Source organism: Neovison vison, chromosome 13 (assembly GCF_020171115.1).
Source record: "Neovison vison isolate M4711 chromosome 13, ASM_NN_V1, whole genome shotgun sequence".
In the NCBI taxonomy this organism is placed as follows: Eukaryota; Metazoa; Chordata; class Mammalia; order Carnivora; family Mustelidae; genus Neogale; species Neogale vison.
In genome coordinates, this window is record NC_058103.1 from 27,533,805 (window position 1) to 27,549,053 (window position 15,249).

The window sequence follows — 15,249 nt, forward strand, 5'->3', positions numbered from 1 at the left end:
TATCTCACGACCCTGAGATGGTAGCCTGAGTCAAAATCAGGAGTCAGATGCTTAACCAGCTGAGCCACCCAGGCGCTCTAAACTCTGTACTTTTATATTGCCAGAGATGATCAAGTACACCTTTTGTTTTGCTTTCCTCGTTAAGACTACTATGCTTTGTAAGTTGGCTCTAAAAGTTGAGAACCAGGGGGTGGGGAGTTGGGTGAGCCTGGTGGTGGGTATTAAGGAGGGCACATATTGCATGGAGCACTGGGTGTGGTGCATAAACAATAAATTCTGGAACACTGAAAAGAAAAAATAACAAGAAAGTAAAAGTTGAGACCAATGAAGAGCGTATTTACATTATTAGGAGTAATAAATAGGGGTGCCTGGGTGCCTAGTCGATTAAGCATCAGACTCTTAATTTACACTCACGGCGTGATCTCAGGGTCATGAGGTCAAACCCCGCATCAGGCTCCATACTAGGCAGGAAACCTGCTTAAGATTTTCTCAGCTCCCTTTGCCTGTCACCCTGCTCAAGTGTGAGCATGCATTCTCACTCTCTCTAAATAAATAAATGAAAATCTTCTTTTTAAAAAAAGCGAATTCATTAGAGGGCCAGATTTACATTTTTGTCTATAGCTGTTTGCTAGAGATTCCTTAGATAAGTTTAATTTTTCTGCTCTTGAACAATTTTTTGTTTTCCTTAAGTTCTTTCCCCTACCCCCCCTTTTTGGATTGTATTGCCTACCTTCATTATGGTCTAAAAATTTGTCATTTTATACTAAGTCTTTGAGTTCCACTTTTTTCTTAGGTACCTTCATTCTAGAGCGTCTATCCTCTCGCTCATCTAACTGGTTGCTCTCTAGATCTGCTTCAAGACTGTCATTCCAGGACTTAACTCCTCCCCTGAGTTTGCTCTGCATTTTCTGGATCCCACTGTCTTCTCGATATATTCTCATTTTGTTATCACATCATGAAGAAACTTAAAAAGTATGGGAGGTAAATTCTTCTGAGTACTTAGAAATCTAAAGATACCCTTTTACTTAATTGATACTTTGGATAGGTACAAAATTCTAAGTTGAATTTTTCTCAAAACTTTGAAGACATGGCTTCATTATCTTGAAGCTTCTAATGTTTATGCTGAGGAGTTGGTTGCCCATGTGATTCTTATTCCATTATAGAATACGAGGGATTTATTTTTCTGGAGGGTTTTAGGATTTTCTGTGTGTTTCTTTGTGTTTTTTTTACTGTGGCAAACTTCAAAAAAAAAAAGATGCTATTTAGTCACTTTTGGACCAAATACTTCGTGCACTTTTTAAATTTGAAAATTCGTGTTTTTAGTGTGGGAAATTCTCTTTAAATTATTTCTTTAAAATTTTTTTCTCTTTTGGAAATTGGATAAAATTCCTGCTTTTATTTTCTCCTCATTTTTGTCTGATCTTATTCTTCTTTGGCATATTTTATTGACTTTAGTCTCCCCTCTCCCCCGTTTTTGTTTTTGGTTTCCTTTTTTAAACGAATTTAAGTTTTTAAAATTATATTTTAAAAATGTCTGCAAGGTCTTTCTTGGTCTGTTTATGTATCTTGTTTTGTGGATATAATATTTCAAATTTGTCAAAAGAATATAATTACAGGATTTCTTTTTCTTTTTAAAGAATTATATTTTGTGTCCTAATTGATGGTTTTCCAGAGTCAGTTTTTGTTTTTCCCTTTTATTTGCAGGCTCTTTTCAAAAATGTTTGTAAACATGTGAGTTCCTTATTTAAGAAAAGTCAGTAAAGAGGCTTACCTAGAATTGTGTGGGCCAAGCTTTGCTGTGGGCATGTCTTCTTTTAAATAAAGCAGACAAGGACCTGCAGGTGGCCTTGAAATTAAAGAGGCGTTTTCTGGGGGTTCTTACACTCCCAATAGCTATCTAGATTCTCCCCAGATAATTTTCCGAGTTACTTCTTCTTAAAACATTTGAAAAAAATTTCTTTAAAGTAGGCTCCATGCCCAAAATGGGCCTTGAACTCCTGACCCGGAGAGCAGGAGTCTTACACTCTACTGACTGAGTCAGGCAGCCACCCCAAAACGTTTGAATTTTTAGAAAATGCATGGCCGTCTCATTTGCAAACCCTTGTTTTCTGTTGAACATCCTTTGTAGTCTTCTTTGCTCCTCATTTCTCACAGTCTTGGATGCCCCTCTTTGTTCATTTCATCCAGGTTAAGTATCTCCAGATTGTCGATTCTCAAGTGGGTATCTCCAGCCAGGGCTTTGCATCTGAATTCCTAATTCTCATCCAGCTGCTTATTCTACATTTTTTTTTTTTTTGGGATATGTAATAAATTAAACTTGTCTAAAACATAACTACTAACAATTTTTTCTTCCATTCTGTTTTTCCTACAGTCTTCCTCATTTTAGTTAACAGCACAGCACCACCTTTCCAGTTGATCAGGCCAGAAACTTAATGCTGTTCTTTCTTTGAAACTTAAGGCCATTCTTCCTTGCCTCTGTCTTTGCTTTCCTCTTTCTCCTTTTACCTTCCTTCTTCCCTCCACCTTTAGCAAATCCTGTCTGCTTCTACCTTCAGAGTATATTTAAATTCACTGTTCCTCATTGCCTCTCCCTCTACCATCCTAGGTTAAGCCATCATCCATGACTTACCTGGATTATTGGAATAGTGTCCTTACTGGTCTGTCTGCTTTCAAACTTGTCCTCCTACAGTTTGTTCCACACAGTAGCAAGTGATCCGGGTTTTTTTTGTTTTTTTTTTTAATAAACATATAATGTATTATTAGCCCCAGGCATACAAGGTCTGTGAATCGCCAGGTTTGCACACTTTAATGAGATTAAGAGTCTCTTATGTTTTGTCTCCCTCCTTATCCCATCTTGTTTCATTTATTCTTTTCCTACCCCCCAAACCCCCCACATTGTATCTCCACTTCCTCATATCAGAGAGATCATATGATAGCTGTCTTTCTCCGATTGGCAAGTGATCCTTTTAAACTGTAAGTGAGATCATGCTGCTCCCCTTCTCAGAACCTACTGGTGCTCCCCATTACACTCCAACTAAAAGTAAGATTCCTCCCTGATCTTGTCACCTATTAACCTTTTCCTTCCCTCCACTTGCTTCTCCTTGATATCCCCTGGACATACTTGCTGTATTTCTCTTTCAGAGCGTTCAAAGAAGAGCATGTCTGAGATGCTTTCACCCTTTCCCTGGAATATTTTTTTCCATAGGTCCACATAACTCACTCAAAAGTTGTCTTCGTGAAGCCTTCCCTAGCCCCCTACTCCTTTACCCACTCTTCTAAATCTTTATTTTTGCCACAGCACTTCTTATACGTATTTTGTGTTTTCATAGTTTAGATATTTTTATCCCCTCAGATCATCAATACAAAACATGTTCTGCTTTACATACATTTTGAGGGTTTTTTGTTTTTGTTTTTGAGCTCCCGTCTCCTTCCCCTCCCCACCAGAGTACAAGTTCTCTGACCAGGGATTTATGTGTTACTCATTGCTGTGATTGAGTGGCTAAAACAGTGCCTGACATATAGTAGGAGCTCACTGAATCCTTTTGTCTTTTTTTTTTTTTTTTTTTTAAAGATTTTATTTTTTTGTTTGAGACCGAGCACAAGCAGAGAGCAGATGCAGAAGGAGAGGGAGAAGCAGACTCCCCACTGAGCAGAGATCCCTATGTGGGGCTGGATCCCAGGACTCTGGGATCATGACCTGAGCTGAAGGCAGATGCTTCACCAGCTGAGCCATCCACACGTCCCTACCAGGCTCCCCTAAATCCTTTTGTCTTAATGAATGTGTCAGTCAGCCTTGAATCTATCTCAATTGCAGCTTTCCCAGCATCTCATTTTGGCTTTTCTGCTCTCCCTCACAGGCAGTATTTGTCCATATATTTTCTGTTTTCCAGAGATTGTTGAAAACTCATCTATGATCCCCTTCCTAATTCACACCTCTAAACAGTGATCTACTTTTTCTGATGATATAATTTTTTGTGTACTGGAATCATTTTTTGCTACTACACTCTGTACGTATTTGACTTAAATATGTCTACGCTATTACTGGTATGTAAGAATGTGTAAAAATAGGATTCTAAGGATAGAGATAAAAATATTTCTAAAATATTTGGTTATTTGGCTATTTTCTTCCTGTACCTTAGTGGGTAATGTTAGAAGCCCAGTTTGGAGTCGCTGTTGTATGTATTAGGAGATTGTAATTTTTAAGTTCTTTACTTCATTTTTATGGACTCTTCAGAATGAGGTGTGTATGCATATGCTCAGTGTGTCCTGCTGGACTGGAAGCTTTTTGTGAAGGAGTCTTAATAAAGAGAGGAGTTTTTGTATTCAGAAAAATGAAAATCTCCCTTTTGTCCATTGCCTACCTCGGAGATAAGCACTTAAAACAGTTTGGTGTAGGGGCACTGGGTGACTCAGTTGGTTAAGCGTCTGCCTTCATCTCAGGTCATGATCCATGATCCTTCATCTCAGGTCATAATCCATGATCCCAGAGCCCTGGGATCAGTCTCTGCATCGGCCTCTCTGCTTGGCGGGGAGCCTGCTTCTCCTCTCCCTTTCTATCAAATAAATAAATAAAATCTTGAAAAAGACCAGTTTGGTGTATATCTGTAGTCTCCTTGGCATTTTTTTTATATGTATGTACATGTATGTCCGTTCTCTGTAAAGTTCAATTATATGTATATTTATATGCACCTACCATATATGTACATATAAAATAGCATCACGTGAATTTCTCTGTGACATGTTTTATTTCACTTAATGTGTAATGGAGAAAAGTATAATGGCGTGATTATTAGTATGGACTGAGGGAGTCCGACTGCTTCAGTGTTATTAATCCAGGCTATGCCACTTACTGAGTGACCTTATTAACCTTTTTGTACTCCGATTTCCTTAAAATATGTAATTGTCCTCTGCTGATAGATATTTACATTGGAATCCATGAAGGGATCTTTTTTTGCATTCTAAGGTTGGGCTGGGAACAGAGGGTGATGACAGAAACCTCAAATGAGTTTTTTTGTAGCCATGTTGTTACTCATCTGCTGCTAAGACTCCAGTCCTGCTTTTCTCTTTGATGTGGTGTTTGCTGCCCTCTAGTGAACCCGCTGGTTTTCAGGTGGCTTTTGGCTGAGGATGTGCTGCTCCTTGTCATGGTTTATGCTGTAGATGTCTTGTCTGCCAGCTAGGGCTCTTAATTCTATATGAATTTAAAGCCTTGTAAATTTTGAAAATTATTTTTTCTAAAGATCTTAAAAAATTAGGTTAAATTTATAGATACAGTGGAGAAATGAATAAAGATTCTTTTGTAAATTTCAGCAGTTTTTCTTTTTCCTGTTACTATAAACATCTATTTAACTGGGAAACCAAAGGCTACACTTCATTATAAGAATTCTTCTGTAGGGCTGTTGGGAGTCATGTCCACCATCGTACATGCTTATACTTTGCAGCTTATTTGCAGCTAGTAAACCAAAGTAAAAATGACCTCTCTTTAACTAAAGCCGTGGAAAGAGACCTTTCATGAAAGTTCATGAAGTGGAAGACTTTAATATTGTTAAGATGGTGCTCCTTGGGGCGGCTGGATGTCTCAGTGGGTTAAGCCTCTACCTTCGGCTCAGGTCATGATCCTGGGGTCCTGAGATCAAGCCCTGCATTGGGCTCTCTGCTCAGCGCCAGGGGGCTACTTCCCCTTACCCCTCTGCCTGCTTCTCTGCCTACTTGTGATCTCTCTCTCTCAAATAAATAAAATATTTAAAAAGATAAAAAAGATGGTGGTCCTCTCCAAATTGATTTATGAGTTCAACTCAAGTCCATGTTGAAATCCTTCTGGGGCTTTCGCAGAAATTGGCAAAGTGATCCTAAGATACATATAGAAATGAAAAGGACCTGGAATAGCCAAAACCACTGAAAAAGAAAGAGGACTTAAATTTTCTAACTGCAAAACTTCCTACAAAGCTATAATTGACTGGTACTAGCATAAGGATATACAGACAGATCTGTAAAATCAAATTGAGCATCTGGAAATAAGCCAACACGTTTATCATAAGTTGTTGTTTTTTTTTTTTTACATTTTATTTATTTGACAGTGAGAGACACAGCGAGAGAGAGAACACAAGCAGGGAGAGTGGGAGAGGGAAAAGTAAGGCTTCCCTCAGAGCAAGGAGCCTGATGCGGGTCTCAGTCCCAGGACCCTGGGATCATAACCCAGCCAAAGGCAGACGCTTAATGACTGAGCCACCAAGGTGCCCTGATTAAGTTGGTTTTCAATAAGGGTGCCAAGACAGTTAGTTCAGTGGGGAATAGATTGGCTTTTCAGCAAATAGCATTGGACAACTGAATATCCACATGCAGAGAATGAAGTTGGATCGTCACTTTACATAAACTAAAAAATGGATCAAAGGCTTACATGTAAGAGCTAATTTCATAAAACTCTTAGGGAAGAAATAGGTGTAAACCTAAATGAGCTTGGATTAGGCAATGGTTTCTCAGATTATGAGACCAAAAGCACAAGCATCCAAAGAAAAAGAATTTAGGGGTGCCTGGGTGTCTCAGTCCTTGGGTATCTGTCTTCAGCTCAGGTCATGATCCCGGGATCCTGGGATTGAGTCCCACATCAGGTTCCCTGCTCAGCGGGAAGCCTGCTACTCCCTCTCCCACTCCCTCTACTTGTGTTCCCTCTCTTGTGCTCTGTCCTCTGTCAAGTAAATAAAATTTTTAAAAAATTAAAAAAAAAAGTAAAGATAAATAGGACATTAAATTAAAAATTTGGTGTTTCAGAGTATACTCAAAAAATTAAAAGATAACTCTCACTGTGGAGAAAATCACTTACCTAATAATAGTCTATCACTGAACCAAGGTCAAGTCCTCATTTCTCTTATCTGTAAATTCCTACCATACCGTATCCATGCAGCAGAATTGCATTATTTCCATGTATTTTAAAAGAGATTTGTCTGTGATTGTGGGTCCAGTTATCCCCCTACCCTTCCCCTAAAAAGGAAGTGCTAAATACTGCTGTATACTATTTTCAAGGGTAAATGAAACTCTGGGTTCTAGATAAAACAATTTAAAAATAATTGAAGCCTGAAAATTATGGTTTAATAGATGGACAAAAAGTCCATTAAATTTCACATCATACCCAGGTATAAGGTACTTAATGTCATTATATTAATTTTTACTTCAGATCTTCAGTGCTTCTTGTCATGTGAGGTAAATAATAGAAAATTCTTTGTGTCCACTTGTCTGCTTTCAGCCAATCAGAAGCCAGAATTATTTCTTATGCAATAGTAGGGTTTATTGTTTGGAGAGGAGCATTAAGTAGGACTTACAGGGTATAGGGGGCTTCATATTAATAAGGCTTCTTAGTTGTAGCCAAGAGAACATTGGTCTGGCTTGTTTAGCATTTTCAAATTTAGTTTGAGTTCTGACTCCAGAAATGTACAATGCTATCTTTTTAGTTGTAGGTTTTAAAATGTTACTAACTATTAATACTTTTTAAATTAGAAGCCTTAATCACTGTTTTTATTTTTGATGAGACAATTTAATGGGCTGTGAAGGAAAAGTTACGAAATATTAAGAGGGAGAGAGAATTTTGAGAAAATGTCTTCGAGGTTTCCATCACCATCTTTACCGATTTTCTTCTCACCTGGGCCAATTGACTTAGGTTCTGTAACAAGTTCTTGTTCACTGAATGAGCTAGACAATATTTCCCATCTTTTAAGGAAAATATCAACTGATATCAATGAAATTAAGGGAATGAAAGCCGCAATTTTGACAGTAGAAGCAAATCTTTTTGATCTAAATGTTAGAGTGTCACAGAATGAAGCAAAAATTTCATCTTTGGAGGTTAAAATGAATGAATGTTCAACATCAACATCTGAGTGCAATAAACAGTTCGAAGATCTTCAAGAAGAAGTAGATTTTGAATCACAGTCAAGGACTACCGATGTAAAAATAATTGGCTTCCTTAGAAACATTGAGAAAGGTAAATGTTTAGTATTTGATATCTTCTAGGTAACTTACCCTTGGATCTGTGTCTTTTTATGTGACTTGATTAGTTCACATACGGAGGCAGCAAGTCACAAAACGTGAATTTCTGATGTATCTCTAATGACAAATTTGGAGTCCACGTGATTAACTTAGAAGCCTAGAAGTTACCATAATTCTCTTTAGTGGATCTCTTTAAAATTATGTTTTAAAGGGAGAGGTGAACAAAGAGAAGCAAAACTTGAAATGGGAGAGAATGGTCCTCTTTCATGTATCTGTTTCGTGAAAGTATTTTTAAAATGTGTAATTCTTTCATTATTCATTGTATTAAAGAGACCTATTGTAGTATTAGAATTGAAAGAGCTTCTTCCAGTAATCCTAATATGTGTTAGTTTTCCAAGCTGTCTTACAGGAGTACAACCTGACCAAATGACTCCTGCATTTCATATCAGTTCATTGGGATTTACTGTGTTTTTACCATGATAATTTTGCAAGGATTAACCTTTTTTTGACATACCATTTAAGAGTAATGTATTTTATTTTTTTTATCTTTTTATTTTTTTAAGGATTTTATTTATTTATTTGACAGACAGATCACAAGTAGGCAGAGAGGCAGGCAAAGAGATAAAGAGGGAGAAGCAGGCTCCCTGCCGAGCAGAGAGCTGGATGTGGGGCTCGATCCCAGGACCCTGGGATCATGACCTGAGCCGAAGGCAGAGGCTTTAACCCACTGAGCCACCCAGGCGCCCCAATATAACATATTTTAAAAGAAAATAATTGATAGAATTTTGAATTGAGCATTTAAAATTGAAAACCCCAGGTACTTTGGTTGGCTCAGTTGGTTAAGCATGTGACTCTAGATTTGGGGGTCATATGTTTGAGCCCCACATTGTATGTAGAGATTACTTAAAATTAAAATTTTAAAAATAAAGTTGAAAAACCCCTTTTCATGAAACATGGCATTTGATTGCCAGCTAATGTACTGAGTGAGCAAAGGCTGTTCTCATGAAACTACTAGTAATAAGTACACTAAAAATTAGTATTCTGGCATCCTACTAACATTTCAGTATTTGGAACCCTATCAGTCACATCCCTTTCTACACTGTACCGTACCACTTTCGTTTTACTTTTTAAGATTTTTTTAAAAGATTTATTTTGGAGAGCAAGCTAGCAGGAGAGGGACAGAGAGAATCCCAAGCCGACTCTGCACTGAGTGCAAAGCCTGATTTGGGGCTTGATCCCATGACCCCGAGATAATGACCTGAGCTGAAACCAAGAGTTGGAGATTTAACCGACTGTGCCGAGGTGCCCCTACTTTTTTAAAGTTTATTCTAAACTGAAGTGTAGGTGACAGTATTATATTAGTTTCAGGTGTGTATATTTATTCGACATTTATATACACATTATGAAGTTCTCACGCTAAGTATAGTTTACCATCTGTTACCATACAAAGTAATTATTTTTAAAGATTTTATTTATTTATTTGACAGAGATAGCAAGAAGGGAACATAAGCAGGGTTGGTGGGAAAGGGAGAAGCAGGACTTTTTCTGAGCAGGGACCCTGATGCAGGGCTTGGTCCTAGGATCCTGGGATCATGGACTGAGCTACCCACGCACTTCCCCCATATGAAGTTATTAAAATATTTTACTACATTTCCCATGCTGTACTTTACATCTCTGACTATAACCAGAAGTTTGTTCCTCTTAGTTCTCTTAATCTATTTGCTCCTCTCCACTGCAACCACTAGTTCTCTGTATTTATGAGTCTGTTTTTGTCTTGTGTTCATTTTTATTATTTTTTAGATTCCACATATCAGTAGAAATAACATGATACTTGTTTTTCTTTTCTTTCATGGTAGCATAGTACCCTGCCTCTAAGTTGATCTGTGTTGTTGCAAATGGCAAGATTTCATTCTTTTTATGGTTGAGTAATACTCCTTGTGTGTATCATATCTTTATTCATCTCTCAGTGCACACTAAGATTGCTTCTGTATCTTGGTTATTGTAATTAATACCATAGTAGACATAAGGGTGTGTATATCTTTTAAAATTTGTGTTTAATTTTCTTGGAGCAAATACCCAGAAGTGGAATTACTGGATCCTATGGTATTTCTATTTTTAATTTTTTTAGTAACTTCCTTACTGTTTTCCAGGTGGCTGCATCAACTTCTGTTCCCAAAAACAGTGCATAAGAGTTTCCTTTTCTTGTTAAGAAAGACTTAATTAAAATTCTTGCCAAGACTTGTTTTTTTTGTATTAGGGATACTAGCCATTTTTACAGGTGTGAAGTGATACCTCATTATGGTAATTTGCAGTTTTAAAAATATTTATTTGAGAGCGAGCAAGCGCAAGCACAAGTTGGGGAAGAGCCAGAGGGGGAAGGAGCGTTAGCCTTCCTGCTGAGCAGGAAACCTTACCTGGAGCTTTATCCCAAGTCTACAAAATCATGACCTAAGCTGAAGTCAGACACTTAATCGACTGAGCCACCCAAGGCCATTAATTTGAATTTTTTGATGAATAAAAAATACTGAACATTTTTTCATGTGTTAGCCATCTCAGTCTCTTTTAAAAAATGTCAGTGGGGCACCTGGGTGGCTCAGTCAGTTAAGCATCCGACTCTTCGTTTTGGCTCAGGTCATGATCTCAGTTAGGGTCAAGCCCTGAGTCAGGTTCTGTGCCCAGCATGGGGAGAGGGGGGAGTCTGCTGGAGATTCTTTCCTCCTCCCTCCCCCTGCTCCAGTGCTTCTCCTCTGTTTTTACCCACTACTTGCAGTGTGCGCTCTCTCTTGCTCTCTTAAATAAATAAGTAAAATCTTCAGAAATGTCGAATTTTTCAAGTCCTTTGCTCTCCCCCTTTTTTTTCCCCAAGATTTTATCTATTTGAGAGAGTGTGTGTGTGCACGTGCGCTTGCATGAGGTTGGCGGGGGCAGCGGGAGAGGGATGAACAGACAAAGATCCTGACCCGAGTCACAGTCAAGACACTGAACAAACTTAGCGACCTAGGCACCCCCTCTGCCCATTTTAGATCTGATTGGGTTTGGTTTTTTTGTTTGTTTTTTTGTTTTTCTTTTTTTTTTTTTTGTTTTTTTTTTTAGTATTTTATGAGTTCTTTCTATATTTTAAATATTAATCCCTTATTGGATATATCATTTGGAAATATCTCCCTCCATTCAGTAAGTTACCTATTTATTGTATTGATGGTTTCCTTCACCATGCAGAAGTTATTTTAGTTTGATATAGACCCAGTTGCTTTCCTTTTGTTGTTCTTGCCTGAGTTGACTAATTTAGAGAAATACTGCTGAGAGTGATAGCCAAGAGTTTACTACCTGTATTTTTGTTGAGGAGTTTTATGATTTCAGGTCTTAAATTTTACATTACATTAATTCATTTTGAGTTTATTTTTGCATATGGTGTGAGAAAATGGTCCAGTTTAATTAATTCTCTCATGTAGCTGTCCATATTCTCAATACCATTTATCAAAGAGACTCTCTCCTGCTGTAGATTCTTTTAAAGTTCTTATTTTTTTAAGTAGTCCTTATACCCAAAATGGAGCTTGAATCCACAACCCCAAGATTCAGACCTACATGCTCTTCCTACACACCCAGCCAGGCGTCCCTCATGCCTTTTTTTTTAATCATAGGTTATTCGGTTAATATGCACGTTTTAACAGTATTATTTTTTCCAGTCCATGAGCATGTTGTATCTTTCCATTTATTTGTGTCCTCTCCAGTTTCTTTTATCTCCTTTTCTTAATTTCTGTTCCTGCTACTTTGTTATTTGTGTATTTCTATACACAACATATTTCTATATTTTAATTTTGTGTCCTGCAACTTGACTGAATTCATTTCTTCTGATAGTTTTTTGGTGGAGTCTTTAGGGGTTTTGCATATATATGTCATCTCTGGGGCGTTTTGTTGTTGTTGTTTTGTTTTTTCTGTTTCTTAATTTCCTTTCCAATTTGGATGCCTTTTATTTCTTGTCTGATTGCTGTGGCTGGGACTTCCAGTACTATATTTAATAAAGGTGGCGAGAATGAACATCCTTGTCTTGTTCCTGATCTTACGATGTTATGAATACGATGTTAGCTGTGGTTTTATTATATGTGTCTTAGATTATGTTGAGGTATGTTCCCTCTAAACCCGCTTTATTGAGAGTTTAAATGGGTGTTGAATTTTGTCAAATGCTCTTTCTGCGTGTATCGAAAGACTCCTCATTTTTTCTTTTTACAAAGATTTTATTTATTTATTTGACAGAGAGACACAGAGAGAGAGGGAACACAAGCAGAGGCAGTGGAAGAGAGATAAGCAGGAAGCCCAGTGTGGGCCTCAATCCCAGGACCCTGAAATCATGACCTAAGCTGAAGGCAGACGCTTAACGACTGAACCACCAAGAATTCGCCTTTTATTTTGTTAATTTGGTGTGCAGTGTTGATTGATTTGCGGATATTGAATCATTATTGTATCCCTGGAATAAATGCCACTTGATCATGGTGAATAATTATTTTAATGCATTGTTGATAGGACTTAATTTTGTTTTTGATAACACTTTTTTAAAATCTGCAAGTGAGGGGCGCTTGGGTGGCTCAGTCCGTTAAGCATCTGTCTTCAACTCAGGTCATGATCCCAGGGCCCTGGGATTATGTCCTGCATCAGGCTCCCTGCCTCTTCTCCCTCTCCCTTTGCCCCTTCTTCCTGCTTATGTTCTCTCTCTCTTGCTTCCCCCACCCCCCAGTAAAATCTTAAATAAATAAATCTGCAAGTGAGTAGTACCTAATACCTCCTAAGCACTGTGGAGGAGGGGAGGTTTGGAGAAATACGACATCCTCCCAGCCTTCATATTGAAGATAGAGAAGATCAGTTCTGTGTCACTGCTTTGTTTTAATTTGCAGTGTAACTGAGGAAGTTATGAACTTTTTAAAGACATCATAAATACTCTAGCGAATATCTTTTCTTACAGGAGATTCAGATGATTTTCTTTTTAAGATTTTACTTATTTATTTGACAGTGAGTGAGAGAACACAGACAGGGGGAGAAGCAGACTCCCTGCTGAGCAGGGAGCCCAGTGTAGGGCTTGATTCTAGAATGCTGGGATCATGACCTGAGCCAAGGGCAGATGCATAACCAACTCAACCATCCAGATGATTGTTTTCTTGCTCATGTAGGACCTAGACTCCAGACCTTTTAAATGTCATACTTATTTATTATTTTCTTTGTCTATCTAAGCTTATAGTTTGTCTTTTGGGAATTCTATGATCAGATAACTCCGCTGTGTTTTGCTTTGCAATTCTAGGGTTGGGGATGAGTTGTAATGGTGCACGGCCAGATGGTGAAGGGAGAGTTTTCTCATTTTGATATTGCACTTGGCTGTCACCCGTCAGTTATGGCTCAAGCTCTGGGTCCACGCAGCACCACCTCCTGGTTTTTCCAGCCTTTTACCTTTATTCCCAGGCTTTGTTCCAGTCCAGGAAAACTAGCTTCCAGACAAAGGGAGAAGTAGGAATGCCCTGCATTGCCGTTTTTGGTTTAACTCGGAGTATAGGTTTTTTTTTTCTCTTACAGACCTTTGGTCTATAAGTATTATTAAATTGCATTGTTGAAGCTAATAAATTATTTTTGAGTTAAAAACCCATAAAGATTATTTCAGGCTTCATATTTGGGAAACACACATGCTGGGATTGTTTTTTAAGTTTAGTAAAGTTTTAAAATCTGTTATTCTAGGAACTCAACAGAGGCAGTTGTTATCCCGACTGCAAATTGACCCAGTAATGGCAGAAACTCTACAGATCAGTCAAGGTTGGTAATAATCGTAAATTTTCATTGTAGTCTAGCATTTTTCAGTTGCTGTTTCCATTTCTTACACTTCATTTAATGTATCTTGTATATCTTAGATCCTGCCCTAAGATGCTATATTTAGATTGTGAAAAATATTTTAGGGCCAGGAAACAAGATCTGCATTTTCTTCATGTTTTATGGTGTTTGTATTTTTCGTCTCATTCAAAAACTTTCTTGCTTTGGTGCCGTTTCACCTGAGTCTCTGGAATCTTCTGGCTGTCACTCCCCTGCTTTAGAGACAACTCAAATCCCTACTCTCTCCTTTCTACCCTACTTTACAATGTTTTGCTTTGCTTTACTGTCCTGTTGTCTGTTCAGCCTTATTCTCACTTATTTCACTTTAGAATCTCCTTACCAGGTCCACACCAAGAACATGTTGTTCTTAGAGCCCCGTAGCTTAATTTTTTGCCTGCCCCCCCCCACCTTGCCCAGCCTAGACATATATGCCAGGGGCTACTTCAGGACAGGGGGTGATTGCCTTACTTATCTCTGCATTCTCCACATTCTTCAGTGCCCAGCCTCTGCCAGATGCATGTACAGTCCCCAGTAAATGTTCGTTGCCTACATGAAGGGAGTCATTGGATACCTGCAATCTTAAATTTGGAAACCTTTTTTTCTGTTTCCCCTATCCCTACCCGTTGTTGGAATTTCTGGTGCCTTGACCCCTTCCTGTGGCTCTTCTACTCCTTTGGTCAGGCCTCCAGAGTCAGTAGGTATATCCCCTGACCCCACCTAGCTCTGTCTCAGAAAGAGGAACTTGTTCTCTCTCAGGGTTCCACCTAGACACCAGATCCTCCCCAGTTGTTGAATACTGGAGTAGCCCCACACTCCTGTAGTTTTAGTCTTTGCCTCTCTTCTGGCTTCTCCTTTCTTCTCTCTAAGTGTTAGATACTCTCCATCCTTGATTTTGCCCTGTCATCTCTCCACATTCCATTCTGCTTCCCACATTAGGGTATTTCAAAACGTTTGGCAGCTAGGCTCTGTGTATGCTGTATCCATTTCATTGGGACTTGCACATTCTTTTTTTGTTTCTTTAACTTTTCTTTTTTTCCATGGTGCATGTACAGTGTGAAGCATCTAGTTCTATGAGGCTTATGAGGTACTGCATTCTTGGCTTACCTCTTGTGATGGTTTTTATTTGTGAGAGCCCTCTTGTTTCTGCATATTCCTTTTATTTTTCACATACTGACTTTGTTTCATATGTATGCAATGCTCTGTTATTTCTCTGAGGATATTAAAGATATTTTGGGGTATTTTTCCCCCTCCCTTCTTAGTCTTATTTTCTTCAAGTTGTTTGTTTCAATTGCTGTCTTTTGTGATGGGTTTTCCTCAGGTGTCTGAGGATCCTTGATTGTCTTATATATATGAGTGGGAAAGCTAATTGGCATTCTGGATTCATTAGTCAGGGTGGTGGGCTTTTGACTTCACATTTGAATATAGATT

At 38.3% G+C, this 15,249-nt stretch overlaps 1 protein-coding gene across 9 annotated transcripts in view; it reads left to right on the plus strand.

Annotated features, from left to right (window-relative positions):
• Nucleotides 1-15,249, plus strand: part of ZC3H14 (zinc finger CCCH-type containing 14) — a 52,443-nt gene that overhangs the window by 25,767 nt on the left and 11,427 nt on the right. For 5 of the 9 annotated variants that reach the window (XM_044229519.1, XM_044229520.1, XM_044229524.1 and 2 more), the window contains one exon: nt 13,693-13,767. The exons of the other annotated variants lie outside the window; for them this stretch is intronic. In XM_044229519.1, the coding sequence (XP_044085454.1) occupies nt 13,693-13,767 (75 nt within the window). The remainder of the gene's footprint in view (nt 1-13,692; nt 13,768-15,249) is intronic. 9 annotated transcript variants of the gene reach the window in all.